Genomic DNA, 25,842 nt, shown 5'->3' with positions numbered 1-25,842 from the left:
GAACCCAACATAGTGTCCATGAGGATGCGGGTTTGATCCCTGGCCTTGCTTAGTGGGATGAGGATCTGGCATTGCTGCAAGCTGCGGTGTACATCACAGTTGCAGCTTGGATCTGGTGTCGTTGTTCAGAGCTTGGGCCTTGGAACAGAACTGCTTCATAGCTGTTTAATGGCTTTATGACCTCGAATAAAATATATAATTCCTCTATGCTTCAGCCTCTTCATAATTTGTGAAGAAGAAATAACTACATAAGTTATCAGAAGAATAGCAGGTGGATATTCAGCACCAAAAGTTAAGTGTCGTTAGTTATAATATGGGATATAAAAAACCTACATGTACGGAGTTCCCATCGTGGCGCAGTGATTAACGAATCCGACTAGGAACCATGAGGTTGCGGGTTTGGTCCCTGGCCTTGCTCAGTGGGTTAAGGATCTGGTGTTGCTGTGAGCTGTGGTGTAGGTCGCAGACCTAGCTCGGATCCTGTGTTGCTGTGGCTGTGGCGTAGGCCGGCGGCTATAGCTCTGATTGGACCCCTAGCCTGGGAACCTCCGTATGCCACGGGAGCAGCCCTAGAAAAGGCAAAAAGACAAAAACAAAACAAAACAAACAAAAAAACCCATACATGTAAACCGTTATAACCCTAAACTCTAAGGTATGAGCATCTCCAGTTCTTGTTTTGGGATTTATAGGCAGGTAAAGATGATCTGGTCTGCTTATCCATTGCCTCTTGAGGACTGGGGTACTTGAAGTAAGGTTTCGCATAGAGTGAGCGAGCAAAGCTTTGGGGCAGTCAGACTGTGTGGGAGGATCCCCCGCTTCACACCTGACAGCTGTTAAGTATCTGAGCTTCTCTGTGCCTCACTTTTCTCCTCTGTAAGATCACCCCTGACAGCTGTTAAGTATCTGAGCTTCTCTGTGCCTCACTTTTCTCCTCTGTAAGATGGGGCATGTGGAACTCTTATAGCACAGGGTAGTTGTAAATATTAAATAACTGCCTGGCACATAGTAAGTACTCAGCGTCAACTTATTATTATAGTTTATTGCCAATTCTTTTATCCATTCCTAATTTTATTAGACTTTGGTGATATGCCTTCCAAACTTGTTTTGCCCTTAAAATTGTTGATTATTTCTTTTTAAAATCTTTAAGAAGCATCTGAAATCAAAGCCTCTGGATTTTGTTGGAGGAAACCCTTTTCCATTATGAGACACAGAGATCTTTCTGGGATCTTCTCAGTTGAAACCACTATCATTAGTATTTGAAGAAACTGGGGAGTCAGCTCAATTTATCCCTTCCACATCATACTGAGTTCAGCATAGAACTTCTCACGTGGTCAGTTTTAGATAATACCGTTCTTTACCCTTTTTATTCTATCTTTCCAACTGATGTCCTTTATTCTAGGATAATTTTATCAGGAGTATTTTTAAATTCTAAAGACATTCCACTCAACCTTTAGAAAAAAAGCTAAATATTTCATAAAGTATTTCAGTATATGAGTTTTCTTGCAGCATCAGCGTTTAAAACTGCCTTAAACCATTTCATTTTCTCTTCAATCTTTCTTCTAAAAGGTACATTCCACATCCTTCCTTCTGTCAATTATTTGTATGGTGTTGGATTCTGTAGGTAGGAATGTGGGTAAATGTGTGAGTTAGCAGAGTTCAAAGTACCACTTTTAACTCCTTTTCATGTAATCTTGAGCCTCTGTGTCTTGGTGGCATATTAAGTACATAGATATATGGTTAGGAAAGATAAATTGCATTTGAATGCTAATGTGTAAAAAGCTAAATTAGTCATTTCATATAGGAACTATGTGTATAAGAATTAAGAAAAATGAAAGATTAAATATATGCTCTCTCTATATATATACACACATAAAATCTCAATGCATAATTTTGCTTCTAAGAGAGCTCTAATTTTACCGGTTATCAGAACCTAAATAAAGCTTCCTTGTGGGTAGGGTAACAAGATTACTCATTGGTAGCCATTACTAATATAAAGACTGTCTCCAAACCTATGTCCTGTATTTAAAAATTAAGCTAGATGAAGTTCCCATTGTTTGTGGCTCAATGGTTAATGAACCCGACTAGTATCCATGAAGATGGGGGTTCAATCCCTGGCCTTGCTCAGTGGGTTAAGGATCTGGTGTTGCCTTGAGCTGTGGTGTAGGTTGCAGATGTGGCTCTGATCCCATGTTGCTGTGGTGGTGGTGTAGGCCAGCAGACTACAGCTCTGATTCGACCCCTAGCCTGGGAACCTCCATATACCAGGGGGGGAGCCCCAAAAAGCAAAAAAAAAAAAAATTTAAAAGAAAATGGTGGATGTGTAGGGAGAAGAACTTAGAACTCTGAGAATTTTATGTCAGTGCCAAGACTGTGGGATTGGCAAGAAATGTTTCTTCTCCTTCATCTGAGTCTGATAATAAGTCTAAGAGCACTGTGTCTAGAGGCAGTGTGGTACCATGAGAGCAGGAGGCTTCGGCTGAGATATGGGTTCAGATCCTAACTCTGCCGCTAGGCTAGTCGCTTACTTCCTTTGACTCTCAGTTTCCTCATCTGCAAAATGACCGTAATCAGCAACACCTCACAGAATCGGGTTGATAGCAAAAGGGTCGACTTCCTGTTGTATACGACCCCTTTCCCCTTTTAGAGAAATAGTTTTCAGTTTCAACTTGTTCTGTATCTCATGTAATTCTATATCTCATGTAATTTTGTAAAAAATTACCCCTCTGCTTTTAACTCTGTAAGGCAGGACCAAGTCGTTTTTCCTACTATGTCGCTATTTCCTGGTCCCATGTCTGGTGCAAGGAGGTCTCTCCTTTTTATCCTGGCTACACACACAGCTTTGCTTAAGGCAACAGTCATCACCTCCACAGTGTCTTTTTTTTTTCCTTTTCTTTTTCTTTTTGTCTTTTTAGGGCTGCACTCACAGCATACAGAGGTTCCCAGACTAGGGGTTGAATCAGAGCTGTAGCCACTGGCCTGTACCTCAACTCTCTGCAATGCTAGATCCTCAACCCACTGAGCAAGGGCAGGGATCGAACCTACCACCTCAGCAATGCTAGTCAGATTGGTTTCTGCTGAGCCATGATGGGAACTCCTCCCCCACAGTTTCTATTTAACCAAACTAGATTTGTCCTAGAAGAGAAATAGGTGGAAAATAAAAGAAACAATGAATATTTTTTCTTTTCTAGTTGAAGTACAGTTGAGTTACAATGGTGTGTTAGTTTCAGGTGTACTGCAAAGTGATTCAGTTATATACATATTTCAGACTATTTTCCACTGTAGGTTATTACAAGGTTTTAAATATAATTCCTTGTGCTAAACATTCAATCCTTAGTGTTTATTTTATAGATGGTAGTGAGCATCTGTTAATCCTATACTCCTAGTTTATCCTTTCCCCCCTTTCCCCTTTGGTAACCACAAGTTTGTTTTCTATGCAAAACAGAAACCACAAGAATGTTTCTGTTTTGTAAATAAGTTCATTTGTATTTTTTTTTAAATTCCACATGCAAGTGATATATGATACTTGTCGTTCTCTGTCTGACTTATTTCACTTAGTATGATAATCTCTAGGTCCATCTGTGTTGCTACAAATCACAATATTTCATTCTTTTTTTGTGGCTAATATCCCATTGTGTACACACACCCACACACCCACACACACACCCACACACACACCCCACTTCTTTATCTATTCATCTGTTGATGAACACTTAGGTTGTGTCCAAGTCTTGGCTTTTGTGAATAGTGCTGCTATGAACACTGGGGTGCATGTATCTTTTCAAATTAGAGTTTTCTTTTTTTCCTGGATGTATGCCCAAGAGTGGGATTGCTGGATCAATATGCTAGTTCTATTTTTTTTTTTTTTTTTGATTTTTTTTTTTTTTTTTTTTTTTGGCTTTTTTAAGGGCTGCATCCACAGCATATGGAGGTTCCCAGGCTAGGGGTTGAATCGGAGCTACAGCTGCCGGCCTACTCCACAGCCACAGCAACACCAGATCTGAGCCACATCTGCGGCCTACACCACAGCTCACAGCAACTCCAGATCCTTAACCCACTGAGCAAGGCCAGGAATTGTACCCGCATCCTCACGGATACTAGTCAGATTCATTACCTCTGAGCCACAACAGGAACTCCTCTATTTTTAGTTTTTAAAGGAACCTCCTTAGTGTTTTCTGTAGTGGCTGCACTCTTTATGTTCTAACCAGCAGTATAGGAGGGTACAAACAATGGGTATTCTTAATCTGTCCTGAGAGTGGGGCTGTTTGCAGGACTCAACTGTGTATTTTCTTTTTGAATATAATCTTCAAATGTATGTTAACCAGCTGAGGGCTCTAACAAATTATTTTCCACAAGCCTTTAAGTGAACATTTACAAACTCTTTTACTGTGCTTCTTAGTCCTTAAAGAGATTGATGCTTTAGAAAGTTTAAAAGATTCTTTAAAAGCTCCTCCTTTAGGAATTTTCAAAATGCAAATGATTTGAAAGTAGGAAGTGTGCTGCCACCTGGTGGTAACAGGCACTCGAGTGGCTCATGTTCTCCCAGGTTGGATGACCAGGGTTTCTTCTGGGGGTTGAATCCTGGCTTGCCTCCAAACAGCAGACTCTCAGAGCATGTAGCAAATATGAGCATGGCAAGGGGCCTACCCAGAAGGAAACAATTAAGGGGCCTGCCTTGGAGGACTGGGGTCTACGGTCTAGGTCACCCTTAATGCGCCCCCGGAGGGCTTGACAGTGAGACAGAGAAAGGCAATGGAAGAAGGGGCAAAAAGGGACAGTAAGGAAACTGGTATAGAAAATGACAAGAGAGAGGCTAAACAGATAAGATACAGGAGTTTGAGGGATGAAGGCTAAAATGTGGCCTTTTAAAGATTTATAATTCAGCCTGTAGCCGTGAGTTGAATGTGTTTAAAATGTGCTTTTTATGTAGTGCAGTGGCAGCATTGGATTGTGTTGTGAAGAAAATCTGATTTTATAGTTGTCTTTGACTCTCCAGGTAAATGTGAACTCAGAGTACAAGAGAAACAGACAGGTCAGATACTAAGAATAGGAGTTTCCTGGTGGTCTAGTGGTTGAGGACTTGGTGTTGTCACTGATGTGGCTTGAATCACTCCTGTGGAATAGGTTTGATTCTTGCCCCAGGAATTTCTGCATGCCTCAGTGTCCAAAAAAATACTGAAAGGAGAAACAAATTTGAGTACAGACAGAATTCTTATACAGATAGAATACATTTCAAAAGAAAATACAAGAGTGTGTCCCAACTCTTTATTGATTATAAAACTTATTTTAGTGATTAAAATAACCTGGGAGCTCCTTGGTGACCTGGTAGGTTTAGCATCCAAGTTGTCACTGTAGTTCAGGTCACTGCTGTGGCAGGTTCGATCCCTGGCCTGGTAACTTCTGCTTGCCAAGGGGACAACCCAAAAAATGATTAAAGTATCTTGAACTCAGTAGTCCAGTGCTTAGACATGCTTTATGTTCTACTGATTTTCTTTTTTTTTCCTGCACCCATGGCATATGGAAGTTCCCAGGCTAGGGGTCGAAATGGAGCTGTAGCTGCCGGCCTACCCACAGACACAGCAGTGCAGGATCTGAGCCACGTCTATAACCTACACTATAGCTCATGGAAATGCCAGATTCCCTGATCCACTGAGAGAGGCTGGGGATCGAACCTTCATCCTCATGGGTACTAGTAAGATTCGTTTCCACTGCACCACAACAGGAAGTCCAATGCTGAGATTTTTGCTGCAGTGATATTCATCTTTTTATTCCCAGTGATGTCCCTTGGTGTGCTTTACACAGAGTAAGTGCTTAATAAATATTTGTTAAAAATCTAGATACTTACATCACAACACAACATTGGGAGAAAAAAGTATGTATACATATATGTGTAACTTGGTCCCCATGCTGTATTGTACAGTGGAAAAAAAAAAGAATGAGTGAGTGACCAATATATTCTGTAGTAGGATTTGATTTGTAGTACAAAGTAAGTAAAATTGTATATTTTTCCTATGTTGTTAGTTACGTCAGCCTCATTTCCCTTCATTCACACTACAAAAACTCTAGCAGAGTTTCTGAAAATGAGCATCAAATATTTGTTGTCTGCATCCAGATGTGAATTCTTCTGCATATTGTATGGCTTGGTATATAGAGTGGAACTTGCTTAGTTTCTCTAAGAATAGTATGTGATGATATGGGGATAGTAGACAGTATGCTGTCCACTACACAGGACACTGGTGACAGTACACACAGAAAGAGGCTTGGGGAGGTGAAGAAATAGCAGGTGACAAAGGCATTAAGAATTAGATGGGTTCCAGTTTCATTTGCTTTCATGATTTCTGTTTATTTTCTTGTATCTACACATGTAAGCAGGAGTGGAGGTGGAAAGCTAAAATCTACATAATAGGGAGGAGCGCTTAGCTTGTTATTAAAATTAACTCACTAGTTAAGCATTAAAGATATTCATCAAAATTAATCAAAAGGCAAATCTGAAGAACAGTTTAACAGGGAAATATCTCAAGCTGCCTTAGTGAGTTGGAATGTGGCAGCTTGTCCTTTCTTCTTTTGACCTCCAGGTGGTGCTGTTTACCCAGTCATGGCAAGCAGGTGCCCAGCCTCGTTTCCTTCCCTTAGGTTCATAGCAGGGCTTTCATTTTTTCAAAATATTTTCTGTTTCCACAGATGTGTGCTTTTAAATGGTCAATAAAATTTTATAACCGCTATTTGAAAGTTTGCAAGATTATTGCGATTTGTGCTCCTTAGCCAAGAATATTTCTTCATGTCCAGGACACACCCAGCATTAAACGTTTACATTTGATCATTGGTCCTCTACCTTTCCTTGCTTCTTAAAACCCAGACTCAGTCACAGATGTTTGGGCTTCAGTAGAACTCATCCAAGACCCTTAAAATGCTTATGTGATTTAAAAATAGATTTCTAGTTCCGTTACGGCACCTCAACTCCATGGGCTTCTGAGGAAAGGACACCATCTTTACAGGAGTGCTGTTATCTGCAAAGCCAACCAGTGTTCCTAGCAGACTTGACCTGATTTTTTTCGGTGAGGGGACACTTGTCAGACACCAGAAATGTTTTGGTGATTTGAGGTTACCTCTCCAATGACATCCTACAGTCTAATCCAAATTCCTGAAAAAAGTATTCTTAGGAAAAAAACTAAGAAGGAGCCTTAGACAGTGTCTTACCATCTTAAGGATGATGACAATTTTGTTATATAGTGTGGAAATAGCTAATGAAAGTGCAGTGGTATCAGTTTTACCATTGGTGAGGTCTGGAATTTTTAAGAATTGGATTTTTAAAATAACCAATTAACATGCTTTTCTTGTCCTCTTTTCCCCTTTTCTGTCACAAGGGGTTTGTAAACAAGCTGGATGAATTTATTCAATGGTTGAATGAAGCCATGGAAACCACTGAGAATTGGACACCTCCTAAAGCAGAGACGGATGGCCTTAAACTGTACCTGGAGACACACTTGGTAGGCAAGATTCTGTTGCTCTTGCTGTTAGTAAGGGAAAAGTTTTAATGTGCTGCTTGTTTGTTTATGGAGAATATCAATTTCTTTTTTATCAGAAGACATTATATGCTAATAAACCAAGTTTTAATGGGGTAAACTGCAGAAACTGAAAATTTACAGGCATTTCAAGTAATTCTATGAAATCTAAATTCTCCATATTTCAAGCTATTTTTTCCCCCAAAACTTAGTCCAGAAAGGTAAGTAATTATTTTAAAAATACCTTAGAAAATTTTTTACTTAGACCTTTGCTCTCTAAAATGATGGTTGAAGGTTTTCCTCTTCTTAAAAAAATAAATCGAAGAGGTAATTTTGATGACCATTCCAAGCTTTCTAGAATTCTTGTAAAATTAATGAACCTCTCATTATCAAGAGGGTCTACTTTATCTGTTCTACACTGGGTTATTTTAATAAAATATTTAAAACGATGATCTCCATCATTTTTGCTGCTATGTGGGTTTTTCAGCATATAATTAATACAACTGTCATTACACTCGTCCCTGTGCACAGGGAAAACCATGGAGGGGAAGTGGAAAACACTTGGATGAATATGCTTCTGAATATGTTAGAAGCAAGAATTATAGACTGGGGGACATTTGATGAACCTCATGAGGTTTTTACTGAATGCTTCAAATGGCCGATATCAATTATGAAGGGGTGGAAACCAAGTAGTGGAGTGTGATAAAGCATGAAGAAAAAGCACGTTGTCACAGGAAATGAAAATTCAGGCTTTAAGGATCTCATCTTTATTCCTTTCACCGATAGCATAAAATTGACAAAGGCAATGAACACGAATCCTTGGGTACCCAACTGTGTGGGGCTGATTTTCTGCCCCTCTTACACAGTCAGAATTTGGATTGAATAAACATTGTGTGTGGGGTCCTACATGTATGTGAGTTCAGAGGCTTCCAGAACTGTTCCCCGTGATATTGAGAGCATGAGGGGGGGAGAGGAAAGAGAAGATGTTTCAGTTTTTCGATGTTTGTGTTTTGTATCATTGCAAGAAAAACAGCCTCAAAATCCTATTGCCCCATGCAAATAGCCTTGTGGATGATTCTTTTAAAAAACACAAAATTGGGTGGTAGAAGATGAGTATATTGAATCCCTTTTTAGAAACCTGGGTTGATGGTATATAAAAATGCCAGTGACCCAAACCATCTCTCTTGTACATGGGTTTTCAAATACTGCCCTTGGTATTCAATTCCCCGTTGAGTAGAACCTTGATTTTTTTTCTTTTTTTAAAGAAAGCATTTCATAATAGCAAGATAAAGATATTCAGTGCTTTATAATGTAAATTGTATTAATTAGAATGTCAACTCTTCACTGGCATTGTTCTGACAGAAATTCTAATCTGTGTTTAAACAGGAGTATATGAACTTTAGTTCACATTAAGTGTGCTGTCTTAATTTCTCTTGATTTAATATTTTATGGAAAACACACATTTAGTTTTTGAGGTCCCAGAGGGCATGGGAACACAAAGAGCGCCTTAACTCTAGGCTATTTATCACAAGCCAGGCGAGGAGCGTGTGAACCAAGGTCTGTCCTCTCTTTGTAACCGCTGTGCACTCCTGTTCTCAGACCCATATGACGGAGTTCTTTACTTAACATCCCTGTGTTGGCCTCCATCCGGTTCTCGCATAACACTATCCATGAGAATTTTCTGTGATGATGGAATAGTCTATCTTGCATGTCCAGTGTGGAAGCCACCAACCATACCTGTCTACAGAGCCCTAGAAAAGTAGCTAGAGCAACTGGGGAAATGAATTTTTAATTCTAATTAACTTGCATCAGAATTTAATTTGCCACATTGTGGCTTGTGATGATTGTATCCTGGTCCTGGGCCTATAAATTGCAGAACTCTTTACAAACCATAACAAATTGCAGGTATCCATACCTGCTTCTCTCATCCAAAATGTGGAAACCTCCTTTATCCCCTTTGCTGTGGATCTCTACCTTAGATCTGCAGCAGAGTCCTTGTTTTTTTTTGTGTGTGCCACTCCTGCAGGATACAGAAGCTCCCAGGCTAGGGGTTGAATCAGAGCCACAGCTGCCGGCCTATGCCACAGCCACAACACCAGATCTAAGCTGTGTCTGTGACCTACACCGCAGCTCACAGCAACACCAGATACTTAACCCACTGAGTGAGGCCAGGGATCGAACCTGCATCCTCATGGATACTAGACGGATTTGCTTCCGATGCTCCACAAAGGGAACTCTCAGCAGAGTCCTTCTGAAAATGTTTATCTCTTAAAGAATAACCTTGTTTCAGCCTAATGATTAACATTTTCTTAAATTAATTTTCTCCATCGTCATGTCTGTATTGGTTGCAATAGAGATTACATAAGAACATTTTCTTTACCTCTCCTTTTCAAGTAGTGAGGAACCATGATCTCCAGATTTGTTTACTGTTGTTAAATCACAGTCTCAGGGGCTGAAATTATGACTACTACTCTTTAACAGTTACTGAAGCCCTAGTGTGTGCATGGTTTGCCACTGAATGTTATTAAAGGCAATTATGGAGCCACCCTTTTAGTGCATGCAGTGTCTGACCCTCTACATAGAGCCTGTTGTCTAAACATCTTTCAGACAAACTCTGAGTTACTCTGTCTCTCTGAGACAATGTCTATCTGCATTGTCCTCCGGAGCAATATTATCATTTATGTTTTTGAATGTATTTCCTTACTGTGGTGCCAAGTTAATGTTAAGTTATTCTTATCAAAAGAAGGTGGCTGCCTGATGGGAGGGGGAGGGAGTGGGAGGGATCGGGAGCTTGGGCTTATCAGACACATCTTAGAATAGATTTACAAGGAGATCCTGCTGAGTAGCATTGAGAACTTTGTCTAGATACTCAGGTTGCAACAGAACAAAGGGTGGGGAAAAAAATGTAATTGTAATGTATGCATGTAAGGATAACTTGATCCCCTTGCTGTACAGTGGGAAAATAAAAAAATAAAAAAAAATTAAAAAAAGAAATGTCAATAAAGAATAACAACAACAACAAAAAAACTACCTGCCCATAAAGAAAATATACAGCTAAGCCTGGAAATTTATATTCCTTAATTCACCCTGCATATGTCATTTCTGTTCCTTAATGAGTGGGCAGGTGGCCTTTGCAAGATTATCTAGCATGTAGAGATGGCTCCACAAGTTTCCTCAAACATCTCTGCAGATTCTCTACTTTAACATTAAATCAGCAGATGTGCAAGCCCCTGAGTCCAGTGTCTCCCAATTTAATAATTTGTTAGAAGAGGTTGGCACCCTGCAAAGTTTATTTTAAAGAAAAACAAATAAACAATAAAAAAGTTGTATATTTATATATGGATGCCTAATTCAATCATTTTCCATGACAGTTACCAAAGGTTTTTCCCAACACAAATCAATTAAAGCTTCACAATACCTTTATGAGAGCTATGAAGGAGCTTTATTTTAACTGTAAGAAATGCTGTGAAATTGCGATGATACATCAATGATTTTCCATGATAATTAATCATCTGCTTGCAACCTGGCTGCTCCTTCAAAAATGCAATTCCTACCTTCCTAGAAAATGATGTTTTCAGGAAAATGTCATTCTGGAAAAGGTATTTTGCAAGTAATAAGCATATTGAGCATCGCTTTTCTTTGAAAACCACTTTTAATAGCATTGTATACATCTGTTCTTAAACACATCCCCTTCTTCTTCACCTCTGTTCACTTTTTAAAAGCTTTATTGAGGTGTAATTGTCATACTAAAGTATATATATTTAAAGTAAACAATTTTAAAAGAATCGACAAATGTATACACCCATCAAACCGTCACCACAATCAAAATAGCGAACATATCCATTGCCTCTAAAAGCTTCCTCACGACCTGCTGTGATTGCTGTCTCCCTTCACTCTCTGCCTCTCCCTCCTCCATCAGCAACTCAGGGTCTACTTTCTATCACTGTTAGATTCGTTTGTACTTTCTAGAATTTTGCATAAGTGGAATCAAACTATATAGTCTCTTTTTTTCTTTTTTGGTCTGGTCTCTTTGACTCAGGATCCTTATTTTGATGTTGTATGTTTCAATTGTTCATTCATTTTTATTGCTGAATACTATTCCATTGCTTAGCTGTAATACAACTTGTTTATCCATTCACCTGAGATGAACATTAGGTTGTTTCCCTCATGACCATTTTTCTTGGCTAAAGAAGCAAGAGTCACAAGAAACTACATTTAAGTAGAAGCATCATAAATAGTTCTTGGCAGACTATTTAGATTTTTTTTTCCTTTGAAAGAATTTATATTATCTTCAGAGTTAGGCTGCTGAAGGGTGAAGCTGCAGAGCAGGACAGCAACTTCTCCCTCTAGAGAGTGCATTTCATGTTGATTTGTTCCTGAAAAGATAACTCTCATCTCCCAAGTCATTTTTCTCCATGCTCAAGTCACCAAATGGCTCCAAATCATATGCAGTCAATTGTGGAAAAACAAAAACCAGAAGTTCGTTAAAATCCTGTAGCAATCAGAGTATCCAGTAGGAGAAAACACAGTCATACCAACTCCAGACATCTGTGCAGGAATGAGGAAAAAGGGCCAAGCACAAAGGCCTGGCTTAAACTTGGGAGATAAATTTGCATAGGTAGCAGAACCTTGTCCTGTTGGGCAGACGTTAACCAACCACATAGAAATAGCCTCGGAAAAACAACATTCTTAATTCAGTTTGATAAATGAGACAGCATGGGGGGGAATGGTGATGATGCGTTCATATACATTAAGCACCTGTAAGTGCCAGGCAGGTTATTTACATGCTAGGTACACATGATGAATGAGTTTGGCTTCTTTCTTCCAAGGATTTGCCATCTAAGGAAAATGACCATAGATTAAAGGTAGTCATCATAGACCCACAAATGATGAATGTAATATAATTTTGAGCAGTAAACTTATAGGATAAGCAAAGTACTGTTTGGAGCATAGTGCAAAATTTTACTGGTTCTTCCTCAGGGTAGGGAAGGCTCAAAGAGGTAATTTGATATAGACCTCATAGGCCATGTATGATTTGTTGGATAGAGAGGGGAGGAGAGGAGATGGGGGGAATTTTATGGGTAAGTAAGGGAGGTGGGGTGAGCCATCTGGCGTGGCCGAGGTTAGGCTGTGTCTTTCAGGTTAGGGCGGATGGTAAAAAAGATTGAATGCCTTTTTAATGGATTGAACTTTTCTCTGGGGGCAGTGGAGACTCATTGAAGGTTTGATTTTATTTTAAAGCAGGAGAGTGACATGAATCAACTGTAAATTCCATGGCGGAAGGATCAGCTTGGCATAGATTAACTGGATAAAACCATGGATTAAATGAGAGAACAGCAATGGGCGTAGTGGAAGATGGATTTGAGTATAGCGTTAAAGGATATGCTGGTACTGGAAATCTGTTATCAGTTTCTTCAAAGGTGTTTTTTGTTTTTGTTTTTGTTTTTTTTCTTTTTAGGACCATATGTGTGGCATATGAAGTTCCCGGGCTAGGAGTTGAACTGGAGCTGCAGGTGCAGGCCTAATACCACAGCCGCAGCAATGCAGGATCCGAGCTGAGTTTGCGACCTACACCACAGCTCACAGCAATGCCAGATCCCTAACCCACTGAGCAAGGCCAGGGATCAAACCCTCATCCTCATGGATACTAGTTGGGTTCATTACCGCTGAGACACAGTGGGAACTCACACAAGGATAGAATAGAAAATTCTAAAAGTAAATAAAAGAAGGGCGTAAAAAGGCAAGCCTCCCACTTGTGTGCCCCGGTTACCAATTCTCTTCCCTTGAGGCAACCACTGTTCCTTGTTTCTTTGCATCCTTTCAGAGTTATTCCAGGCATTTGAAAAAAAATGCATTTGTATACTTAACTTTGTTCTCTAATTTATATTAGCAATAATTAAAAATTGGTAAGTATAGAACTGCTTCATCCTTTCAAATGACTGTTTCATTATGAATATGCCACAATTTATTTAACCAGCCCTTAATTGATGAAATCTTAGGTTGTTTGTAGTCTTTTTCTATTATAAACAGTGCTTCCATGAATATCCTTGGATATTCAGTATCTTGCATCGTATTAGTATATCCTTAAAATAAATACCTTACACATGAAACTTCTGAGTCGAAGGTTATACGTATTGAAATTTTTCATGTATTGTCAAATTGTCCTTGATGGAGATTGTACCAGTTTATATTCAGCAATGCATGAGAATGCCTGTTTCTCCACATCCTTGCTACTGGAGTATGTTATCACAGCAGCTGATCTTTGTCCCTTTGATAAATGGCATCTCATTGTAGTTTGGTTTGTATTTCTTATATTTTAAGTGGAGTTGAGTACCTCTTTATATTTTTAGGAGTCGTTTGTATTTTCTGAGAACTGTAGGCTCATGTTCTTAACCTATTATTTTTTTTCCTGCTGGGTCACTGGTCTTTTGCTTTGGGATTTATGGGAGCTTTGTATATATTAAGGAAATGAGTCCCTTGTCTTTGATGTGAATAGAAAGTGTTTTTAAAAGAAGCTATTTGGGAGGTTCTTTTCCAGAAGAACATGGATGTCTCAACAGTTTGAGGAGACAAGGGTTAGGCAGACCTGAAGACAGAGCTGATAATGTAGCAGGTCTCCCCCTGGCAAAAACGTGTGGATTCCAGTCCTGAAAAGACCAGTATGTGCTAAGGAGTTGCTTCCATAGTCATGGATGGAACAAACCTACGATCAGGGAGGCTGTTGTTGAATGAGTGGATTAAATGATGTCTGAGCAATGAGAGGAATGGAGAGGATGTGGGTCAGGGTTAGGCGAGAGGTGGATAAGAAGAGAGGGGATAGATTAGAAAGAGAGGGATGGTTTAGAGAGAGATGTCAACAGCTCTCAGTTCCCTTTTTGATGCTCTCTCTTGTCTGGTCAGAAATCTCATTACCAATGTCTGGGCTGTCTTTCCTGGTCTCCCCTGAGGCTACTCACGTCCTTGGGAATAGCACAGGAAGGCCTGCCGCCCCAAAGCTGACCAAAATCTGACCAAGACTTGAATGTATTGAAGCCTGTAGAAACTGGTTGAAAGCTTCTCTGTGTGGGGAGATGGACTACAGCTCCAGAGCTCTTCCAGGGGGTTGTGAAACCAGAGAAGGTGAACCTTACACGTAGTATTCATGTGGAAAAGAGGGGGCAGGTGTTACTAGACCCCAGCAACTACAGGCTCATGTGCTAAAGGGGGAGCAGGCTTTTTCTTTCATATAGCTGTTGTAATTGTGGGACTCTAGTTAAAGAAAAACATTAAGTTATACTCACTGGAAAAATTCAAAATTATATAAGAGCAATAAAATTTAAAGTATAAAAGCTTACCCTCTCTTGGATAACCAATGTAAACAGTTTATCTTTTTGGACCTTTTTAATGTAAAAGTGCATGCATTTGAAAGATTTTTCACTCATTGTACACACTGTTCAATGATTGTTATTTTATACCTAAATAGATATCCTCCTCTGAGTACATAAAGATCTTTTGCACATTTTAGCTGTTCCTTAATATTTTATTGTGTGGATGTGCCATAATTTTCTTAATCATTCCATAATTATGGCTATTTAAGCTGCCTCCTTATTTATGTTTGTGGAACTAATACTGCAATGAGCACTCTCAACATCAATTGAAAGACTCCCCTTTGTCCCATGAGTATCTGTCTGCAGCAGCACCTCAGGGTCCCATGTAATGAGGGTCTGTCATGCTCTTGGGAATTTTTTGCTGTAGGTCCTAAAAAGTGAGTAGGGTCCATGTTTGTGTGTGTGTGTAGCTTTGAATCCATGTTCATAGGCATAGATTTTAAAGCCCACTTTCCAGAACCTCATTCCCTTTCAAAGTGGTCCCTGCAATTTGAGGTGGCCACCACAAGGTGGCACAGAAGCACCAAAATCCTGCAGTCAGGGCTTTTGTATCCTTGCTCTTGGAGGGTCTAAAAACATTCCTTTAAGTACCCTTAGTACCCTAAGTACAGACAAAAACAGATTGGATTAAACTGATAATGTGACCATCTAACAAAAATCTCAATACAGATGTTTTCATACATTTATCATCTATATATAGATTTTCCTGTTATATCATATTTTTATTAAATGTTATTCATTTGTATCATAAAAACCCGTATACTTCTTAGGTTTTTAGCCATACCAGAAAAGTTCCCAAAATACACTCAGCTGTTTTTCTTTTCTTGTCTTCCTGTGTCCTCCTCTGTACCATTTTTCATTGTTTGAAGAGATGACAGGCTTTCCTTTATCCCACTTCCTGGCACCCACCTCTCCTTGCCTACCCTCCTCTGCTGGGATGATAGCAGCCCTGGCCCAGCAGCTACCACATGCCTGTACTCTTCAGCTAATAGGAGACAGTCAGTCAGACTTCAAAAGCCTGAGCTGTGTGAGTTTGGCCGCCACTTCCCTCAGCTTCACTGAGCGGGGCTGGTGGCCTCATAGGAGCTTTGAAGTTCCATTTGCTTGTCGCCCTTGATTCCTATCAGTGTAAGATGAGTAGCTGAGAGTTTAGTAGGGAGCAGCATTACTTCTCTTTGAGGGATTTGAAATACTCGACTCCCAGCCTTGAGTTACTTCCTTTGGTAGCTTGTGAATGGAAGGATGTGCTGGGAATTTATAGCATGTGGACATTTTGAGGTGGCTGCATGGGGACAGGAGGCTCATCTTGGACATACGAACATCCTGGACTGCATTCCTCTGCAGTCTAATTCTGTGTATCTCAGAGACAAGTAGTGCTGTCTTCCCTTTTCATTTAAAAAGGATCCCTGGGTGTTCCTGTCGTGGCTCAGTAGTAATGAAACTGACTAGGATCCATGAGGATGCGTGTTGGTGTTGGAAAGATAGCCCTGGCCTTGCTCCGCGGGTTAAGGACCCAGCGTTGCCATAAGCTGTGGTATAGGTCACAGACACGGCTTGGATCTGGTGTTGCTGTGGCTATGCCAGCAACTGCAGCTCTCTGGTTCGACCCCTAGCCTGGGAACTTCCATTTCCCACAGGTGTAGCCCTAAAAAGCGCACACACACACACACACACACACACAAAATAATAATAAAGGATCCCCGAACTGTTCAAAGCACCTGTGAATGTACTTTTTGCCTCACTCAGTTTAAGGACTCTTGGGCCATCATACCCAGCAGTTCTCATCATTTTGAAAACTGTTGGCACCCAGATATCTTATAGATTTATTTATTTATTTGGTCTTTTTAGGGTCACAGCTTCGGCATATGGAGGTTCCCAGGCTAGGGGTCAAATCAGAGCTCTAGCTGCTGGCCTACTCCACAGCCACCACAACACAGGATCTGAGCTGCATCTGTAACCTACAGCACACTCACAGCAACGCCGGATCCTTAACTCACTGAGCAAAGGCAGGGATCAAACCTGCATCCTCGTGGATGCTAGTTAGATTCGTTTCCACTGAGCCACGTTGGGAACTCCCAGATTTATTACTTTATTCTTTTTCTTTAGGATGTAATGACTGTTTTAAAGTAGAATGCTGGGAAAACACTGGATTTATCTCACACTTTCTGTTTAGGGTAGTGGTGTGCTGAGCGCTGAAGAGAAGCGTGCAGACTGCCTCGTAAGTGAGGATTCATGCACAGGCTGAAGGACACTGTGTGTGTGAGAGCCAGTGCATGACCCAACTCACACGAGCCAGGGTGCTGTCACCCTCCATCTCTCTCCCTGTGTAGACCCATGTGCAGATCTATCTACTTATCTCCTGTGTTATGTGAAATTTTGGAATCTTGAAGTAATTCACCTGGCATAAATGATAATAAGGTAAAAAATATTTAGCCAGGTATTGTGAAGATCAGTTGGACCTGTTGTTCATGAGGTTGCTTTGCTCATGTTGCGGGGGTTGTGGTGGGGAGGTGTGTGTACCTCCGTTGGAAACCTGAGAACGGGTGGTGTGAGAAGCTCAGGTGTTCCTAGAGAGGTTGAATTTCTCCCCACCTGCCTTGCCCTAGTGCTTCACCTGTGACCGTCACCTCCTTGAGGGATGGCCTGTGCCTCTTTGGTGTCTCCTCTGACACCCTACCCTGCACATGCGTAATAGGTACTAAACAAATCTGCTAAATGAATGAGTGAGCATTTGTAAAGTGTACAGCCATTAGAGCAGCAAATTATAACTAATATTACAAATTAACAACTAATAACTGAGAATGTCTGTGAGTTAAATTATTTCCTCTACGATTTCCGAATCAAAATGGACTCTGGTCACAGAGCTTTCTGGGTTTTGTTTGGTATATTTGTGACAAGAAAAACATCTATAGAGGGAAAGAAAATAGCATCTTCTTCTTCTCTTGTCAGGATGTAGTCCATCCCCTTTGGCAGAAAACACAAGGAAAATAAAAAATATTAACTCTGACATTAGAAAGGTAAAAAAAATTCCACAGGTTAACATTACTATTTCAAAATAGGAAGACTATGTGACTAGACAGGATATTAATGACTTGACATTACAAAATTTATTAAATTTATTTTTAAAGCAGTTTGATTCCCCCTCTCCAATGTGTGAAGCATGTGGGAGTTGGAATAGATCTGCCCCAGGCTGCCAAACAAATTTTTAATGGAACTGGAGTCCTTCAGGGATTGTCCTAAATCCACATAATATTCTTAGGTCTTGGTGTTTGCAGTGGGACCTGTATATTAGCAGATGTACGTGTGAATAATATACTTATATCCATCCATCACCTTGGTGACTCCGCATCTGTAGGGGCTGCTGCACATCAATTATTCCACCGCAGGGGGTAGAGAGATATTTGGGCTAGCATTGACCTCTTTTTCAATTAGGGCCTCAGAGCAGTGTGTTCTGGAAGTCAAATGTTCCCTTTAGACAGAACCTCTGAGAATCCATTTGGCCTAATGTGGCCATGCTGGGAAGTCAATGTGATTACCTGCGCCAGGTGCAGAGGCAGCCTCCAGAAAAGCAAATGAAAATTTGGTCACCAAGAGGCATCATCAGCATTCAGGATCTCTCCCATCTATTTAATCCTTGCATAAGATACTCGCAAGTCTATCAAAAGAGGAATGCCAGTCTCAGTAAAATACATTTGCCTTCCACAAAAAATGCAGCTGCTTGTTTGAAAGAAATTGTGATTTTTTTAAAGAGCTACATTCACTTCTGGATGCTTGAAAATGGTTTTACTGTCTGACGTTTCAGGGGAGAAAAGTTTCCTCAGGAAGAACAAGGATTTTTGTCTTTATACCTTAGTGCCTTTTTTAAAAAAAAGGAAAACAGAGTTTTTATTATGCTTATCTTTTTGTTCATAAACTTGAAACTTCTTTCTCAAGAGTACGTAGTGCTTTTTGCTTTTTAAAGCTTCTGACATTATATGTGTGATATGTTGCATATTGTCATAACTAATAAATCAGTGACAAATATAGCCACTGCATTTTGTTGGGGAGATATATAATTGTGGTGGTGGTTGACCATTTATTTAATTATGTGGTAAGTACCATATGATGAGAGGGTAAAGTTAAATTGATGATTTGGGCTATCTCAGCCAGGGTACAGTTTACATGGCAATTACACTGGGATCATCTAAGTGTAATTGGCAAGTAATTTTGTGAGCGAAGGAACATGACAGCTCATTTACATGGTGTTCAATGAGTAAAATTTGGGAACATTTATCAACCACTTCCAAGCAGAGTGATCACACCAATATCTCCCAAAATGCTATAGGCAGTTTGAAAGCTTTGTGGAAGGTTTTTGGCACAGATCTTCATTCATTTGCTCCCTGAGCATTTATTAGGTGTGCGCTGTGTGCCAGGCACTGTCCTAGGCATTGAGGACACAAACACAAGTGAAAAGTTCTGTTCTCAAGGAACTCAGGGTTGGAAAGCAGACCTGTCATCATTAGTTATACAACAGCGTAGTATGTAGATCTTCCAGCTCTGCAGAGGTACCATGGATGCTGAGGAGGGGAAACCAGCATGAAAGAAGATGGTCAGGGAAGACTTGCTAGAAAGGATGACACCTGAGATGAATTTTAAAGGATGAGCAGGGCTTAGCCAAGGGGAGGGAAAAAGGACTTTCCAGGCAGAGGTGCAGAATCTTGGGGGAGCGAGATGGCTGGTGTGAGCTGCAAACTTTAAGCAGTTCAGGCATATTTCGAGGCAGACATGGGACTCAGGAAGCAGACGTGACTGGGGTCTTAGAGGGCTCTGTAGGTCATGCTAGGGGGTGGATTTTATTCTGCAGCCTGAGGAAGCCACCAGAGGCTTTTGATAAGAGGCACATCTTTCTCAGAGTTGTTTTGTAGACAGACCATTCTGTGTAATACCATGTTTTTATTGCTATTACAATATACCTGCCTCTGTTCTATAGGTACCAGGGCATTTCATCCTCGTAGCAACACTGTGCAGTAGGCACTCATATATCCCCCTTTTACAGATGAAGAAACTGAGTACATAAAGCTACACAGGTGGTGTGGAGGGGCCAGGATTTGAACTTGGGCTTGTCCCAGCTCCAGAGCCCATGCTTGCCCCAGCACCTCACACCATAAGTCCCTTGATATAAGCACCTGCACTCCCTGCTTTTAAGATATACACCTCCCACCCCAGCTGCTGAACTGTGAGCTCTGTGAGGCCAGGGACTGTATTCATCTTGTTCACAGCCACATCCTGCAAACTTGGGACAATGCCTGCACCTTCACAGGCATGCCACACATAGGGAAAAAAATGCAGTTTGGAGGGGGTTATGATGTGGGGCTGTTGAAGTCACCCTGGCAAGGGATGATGATGAGGGCCTGAATCTAAGACTGTATTCGTCCCCCTGGAGAGGCGAAGATAGAGAAATACATTGGCACGGCTTGTGATTGATTGGACCTGTGGATTTTGCTGGCATGTTCTCACGACATTTCTGATCTCCAACTCCTACACTGGAGAGATGACTTGGCAGAAGAATCTGAAGCCGAGGGAAGCTCGTGCTGCTCTTCACAAAACTCTCAAATTCCTGAGAAGAAATGTTGCGGACTCAGGATGAGAAGTTAGAAGGAACTTCCCTGGAGATAGTTAAAAATAGAACACATCTGCCTGGGATGGTTGAGGGATGGAGCTGCCCTAGGGTAGATGAATGGTTAGTTGACCTTTGGGATTCTTCCCCCTTTGAAAATTTTCTGGTTTTGAATAAATAAAAAATTTCCCAAGCCACCTATCCTTAACTACCTCACTTAAAGATAAAATCAGAGTGCTCAAGGACTGGAGAATATTGAGTCCAAATGCCTGGATTATGGATAAGGAAACAGAAGCCCAGAAGGATTAGATGACTTGTCCAAGGGCACACGCCAGAGACAAAAGGGAGACAGATCATTGGCCTCATCTTCTCTCCCTCTTCCCAGTTTCTCAGGGAGCTACGTCTGTGTTTGGGTGCCCTCTGTGGCAGACCTGCGCTGGGTGGTGGCCCCAAAGCAAAGAGAACCTGGTATCTGCACTTGAGGATTCCAGAGAGCCTCGCCAGAAGTGCCACTTGTCACCTAAAAATGCCGTAAAATACCACTGACTATGCAGAACATTTGGAAAATGGAGAAAATGAATTTAAAAGTCTGTGATGATTTTCCTTTAGCCTCACTCATTGCCAGACACTGCTTCAGTGCTTTACCATCATTCCCTCTAATTCTTACAACTTGGAAGTTAGATAGTATTATTTCCTTTTATTTTTCTTTGTTTTTCTTTTTTGGTCTTTTTAGGGCTGCATCTGCAGTATATGGAGGTTCCCAGGCTAGGGGTCGAATCAGCCTATGCCACTGCCACAGCAATGCCAGATCTGAGCCATGTCTGTGACCTACACCACAGCTCACAGCAATGCTGGATCTTTAACCCACTGAGCGAGGCCAGAGATCGAACCTACATCCTCATGGATACCAGTCAGATTCGTTTCTGCTGAGCCACGATGGGAAATCTGATGATATTATTCTCATTTTATGTTTCAGAAAGCTAAAGCCCTGAGAACAGACTATGTTAACTCCAAGCCCATCTCTGCACAAATGATGTTATTTAACATTTTGGTGCATTTCCCTGGAGCCTTCTTTTCCTACAGGCTGGGACTATCCATTTACATAGCTATAATTTCACCACAGATACAATTTTGAATTTTCACCTTTTTTTGACTTTGTAATGTGTTCTATGGATTTTTCATGTGATTTCATAGTCTTAATTTTATGGCTGTATAATATGAAGTTCTTAGGAGATTCTTTTTTTTTTTTTTTTTTTTTTTTGCCTTTTTTCAGGGCCGCTTCCCGAGGCACATGGAGATTCCCAGGCTAGGGGTCCAATTAGAGCTATAGCCACCGGCCACAGCCACAGCCACAGCAATGCAGGATCCGAGCTGTGCCTGCAACCTATACCACAGCTCACGGCAATGCCGGATCCTCATAGTCTTAATTTTATGGCTGTATAATATCTTATCAAGTTCTTAGGAGATTCTTAAACCAAGGAATGTTTAATCAGAATCTTCCACTTTGGGGCACATATGGCATTTGGAAGGTAGATTTGATATTTTGGAGTCATGTGATCCATCCTCTGTGGATGGCATTGAGAAGAGCAGGAGAGAAGCTTCCAGGCTCTGCCCAGGGGATCAGGGCTTTCTTCCCTTCCAAGAACCCCTCCAGGAACGCAGGATGGTGCTGGGCACAGCTCAGAGTGGAGCCTGGGTGGAGATGGCCTGAGGCAGGTAGCAGGTGACTTTTCAAGCCTCTGCTTTTCTGACTGAACACATGTTCTTTCTCCTGTCCTTGTGAAAAAGCAAGTTTTCATTTTCTTAGGGTAGTAAAAATCTTTTGTGTGAAGAAAATGTGTCATCAAGTGTCTTATTCATCAGCATATATACCATCTCTTTAAAATGACAGTGGGAGTAAAAGTTCATCAGTTCAATATGTCTTTCACATTTGGAGACTCCTGACTAATAAACCTCTGGTATTTATCATCAGAACAGCCAAGGAACTCAATTCTGGCACATGCTGTTCTCACGCACTGAGAAAAACTTAAAAAGACAGCAGATTTTCTCTATTTTTTCTTCTTCCATTCATTTAGAAGAAAAAGCATACCTTTTTTTAATTAAAAAAAATATGAGCATGCAGAAACATCTGGCCTCCATTACCATAGCAGCCTCCTAAATGGCCTCCTTGTCTGCCCTTTTAAAATCAATTCTGCATAACAGCGAGAAAGATGTTTCTAGAACACAGAATGGTACTGGTCACTCTCCCGTGGGTTGGCATCTTCTTCCTCGACCCTAATATGGCTCTTGGGATTAAATACCATGTATAGCTACAGGTCCCCTGCTTCCCCCCTCACCACCCCCAGTCCAGCCACACCTAGCTGTCTGTGGCTCCATACTCTTTGCTAGAATAAAGGGTATCTCCAGGCCCACATGCAAATTGTTCTTTCTCTACAGGCTCCCTGCCATGCTCTGCAGAACTTGCCCCCAGTTTGAGCTCCCACAGCACCTATCTAGCATTTACTACATTCATACAGAATATAGCCCACAGTCCAATTTTTACTTGGCCTGCATGATGCTTTATTTAAAAAAAATAAGTCTCACTGGGCAGGGCATATCATTTTTCAGTTTGTTTAAGGCCACACCACCCTCTGTTACACGTCAAACCCTAATTACATATTAATTCTGTGCTGGGTCATATAGAGCTACTTGGTTTCTATCTCTTTTGCCCAGTAGATTATAAGCTCTATGTCCAGGAATTGTATATTGTTAATTTTTGTATCTATAGGTCTAGCAGAGACTGCTCAATAAAAACATATTGTATTAATATATGCTTTAAAAAAAAAACCACTAAAATTATGTTGGGAAAGATATGGTAATTCTTTTTGACCTCTCTGTTAACAAACATCGTAAAATTCGTGGACCTCAGTGGACCTGGCAGACACTAACAGTATTCCACGGAGATGACTGAAAGTCATGATGGGGTTTACTAAACAGACGTTTTGGATCTTTAAGCCTCTGAATGCGATCATGGGCTTTCCCACCATTTCCTGTACCAGGAGACCCATATCTATTCTTTTTGTGTTTTTGTTTTGTTTCTTTTTCTTTTTATGGCTGCACCTGAAGCATATGGAAGTTCCAGGGGTAAGCAGACCTCTGCCATAGCCAAGGCAACATCGGGTCCGAGCTACGTCTGCGAACTATGCCACAGCTTGCAGTAACACTGGATCCTTAACCCACTGAGTAAGGTGAGGGGTCGAAGTCATATCCTCACAGAGACAATGTTGGGTCTTTAACCCTCTGAGCCACAATGGGAACTCCTGTATCTATTCTTATGATCCCTCCTAAGTAATTAATCTTCATGTTTGGCATAGTTTTGTCCATCAAGGCCTGCGTTTCCTTGGTTTCACTTTATATCCACACGACCCCTATACTCCCGTCAAACTGGGATCTTCAGAAATTTGAATGGAATAGGATTAGATGTATTTTGTCTGCTTTGTAAGGTCTGATCATGATCAAAGTATAATCAGGATGTTTATTTAGATCCTGCCAAGGAGTAATGCACCCATACCTCCACATGCCTGTAAGGCTAGAGTTATAGCAATGGGAACACCCACTGATCAACCTCTGACATGTCATCCTTATAGTAATCTAGTACTTGGTCTCAGCCACTGTAGTTTTCACTTCCTTAGTCATTCTCTTGTAGACCTTCAGTTATATGCTAGTTTTAAGACACTAAAAAAGATGTGGTGTCTCACAGGTCTCAGATTAGTCATATTGATGGAATTTCACATAATCATCATTAATGTAGGATTGTGGCCCTTGCCTGTAGCAATGTTGCTGCCATAAATTAAATCTCCAGAGAAAGCCCTGCATTTTCAGGGAGTGCTCTGGATGTTGCAGAAGGATTATATACCATAAGGCATTGCTGAGGCGATGTTAACAGCCCAAGAGTGGAAATATGCCCAAGTATCAAGTTTTTTTTTAAAAAAGGAAAGAGCAGAAAACCCCTTTGCCTAAGCTTCCTTCCTAGGGAGGAGGTGGAACAGAATGGAGAGAGTTTATCACAGAATCCTTTAGCAGCCAGAAATTTCATCGACAATTTTGTTAATGGGCCTACTTGCCTGGCTTCTCAGAGGCCCACTGTGAATTCCTTACTTAATATTATTAATGGTTAATGGGTGCACCTGAAAATCAGGCAATATTGTACCATTGGGTAATAGTTATATTAAAGGGTTCTTTTCTATAGCATCAAATCAGCTTATCTTTTTCATGATAATGAATACCTTGTCTTTTCCAATGTCCTAATCAAGTGCTTCCACATCATCTTGAGGCAGAACCAGATCCAGCTGCATCTCTTCTATACTGTTGGCTTCAACTATGTCAAATTATCCAACCCACTCCTAGGTCCTAAGGTTCTCTTTTGCTCTGAGATGTAGGCCGGATGCACATCTTTGGAAGCTCCTGATTGCCAGCCATTCAGCACAAGTCTCTTGTAAGTAAACAGAGAAGCAGAGAGAGCACTAGGCTAAGTTTATAGCTATGAGGTTTCCTCTAGAATAGGTTTCTTCCTAAATGTTGGCACTCTCAGGTTGATTTCAAGTGTTTTTCTTTTTTGTGTTGCTTTTCCCTGAAACGCATACATGTGCCTCAATCTGCATGGCATTGCTTCAGAGTTGAGGATTTCCATTACCATGGCAAAAAAGTGAATACAGCTCTGTTTTGGCTATAAAATTGTAAATGTTTAACTTTTCGCATATGTTATATTATTTAGATTGGCCAGAAGCATCAGGCTTCCAACACATTGCCATACTTTATTTTATTCAACTAGATACCTATTGCTGAAAAGAGGACAATACAAGAAATGGTGAACAACCCTTGGGGAAACCTAATAAGTCTCTTTCTGTCATATTTTGCTCCATCTTTATTGTTTCTTATGCCTCTAGTCAGATGAAATGATTCATCATTTTGGAGTCAATTTTTTTGAGTCAAAATTCTTTATACTTCAAGATCTGATCTCTCTGTCCCTGTCTCCTCCATTTTCAGCTTATTTTGATTGCTCTGCTTTTTCCTCTGAGCTTTAAGAATGTGTCTTTTCACTGAACATCCAAGTTGACTCAGGCTGCACTTCCTTCTCCTAGTAACATATGCAGGTACCCTTTGATTCCAGGACTCATGCTTTATACCCCTTGAAGTGCTAATACCTGGGGCAGTGTACAGAATAGGCAACAATACATGGTTTCTGAATGAATGGATGGATGGATGGATGGATGGATGAAAGAATGAAAAATGGATACCCAATTCCACAAGTCATAGTTGTTGAACCTGTCTCATTCAGATGACATGCCAGCTTGGACTGTATCATCTCAAATGTCTATTAAGTATTTCTAATAATAACTTC

At 40.7% G+C, this 25,842-nt stretch overlaps 1 protein-coding gene across 14 annotated transcripts in view; it reads left to right on the top strand.

The window, feature by feature from the left end:
* AKAP6 (A-kinase anchoring protein 6) overlaps positions 1 to 25,842 on the top strand; it is a 458,273-nt gene that overhangs the window by 221,288 nt on the left and 211,143 nt on the right. For all 14 annotated transcript variants that reach the window (XM_084968956.1, XM_084968955.1, XM_021099869.2 and 11 more), the window contains one exon: positions 7,362 to 7,484. In XM_084968956.1, the coding sequence (XP_084825082.1) occupies positions 7,362 to 7,484 (123 nt within the window). The remainder of the gene's footprint in view (positions 1 to 7,361; positions 7,485 to 25,842) is intronic.

Source organism: Sus scrofa, chromosome 7 (genome assembly GCF_054392235.1).
Source record: "Sus scrofa isolate SSC_HxYL_T2T_F1_AM1 chromosome 7, Sscrofa_HxYL_maternal_Yorkshire_Landrace_v2.0, whole genome shotgun sequence".
NCBI lineage: Eukaryota > Metazoa > Chordata > Mammalia > Artiodactyla > Suidae > Sus > Sus scrofa.
Note: the sequence above shows the minus strand (reverse complement) of the source record. Positions and strands in the feature narration are given on the sequence as shown.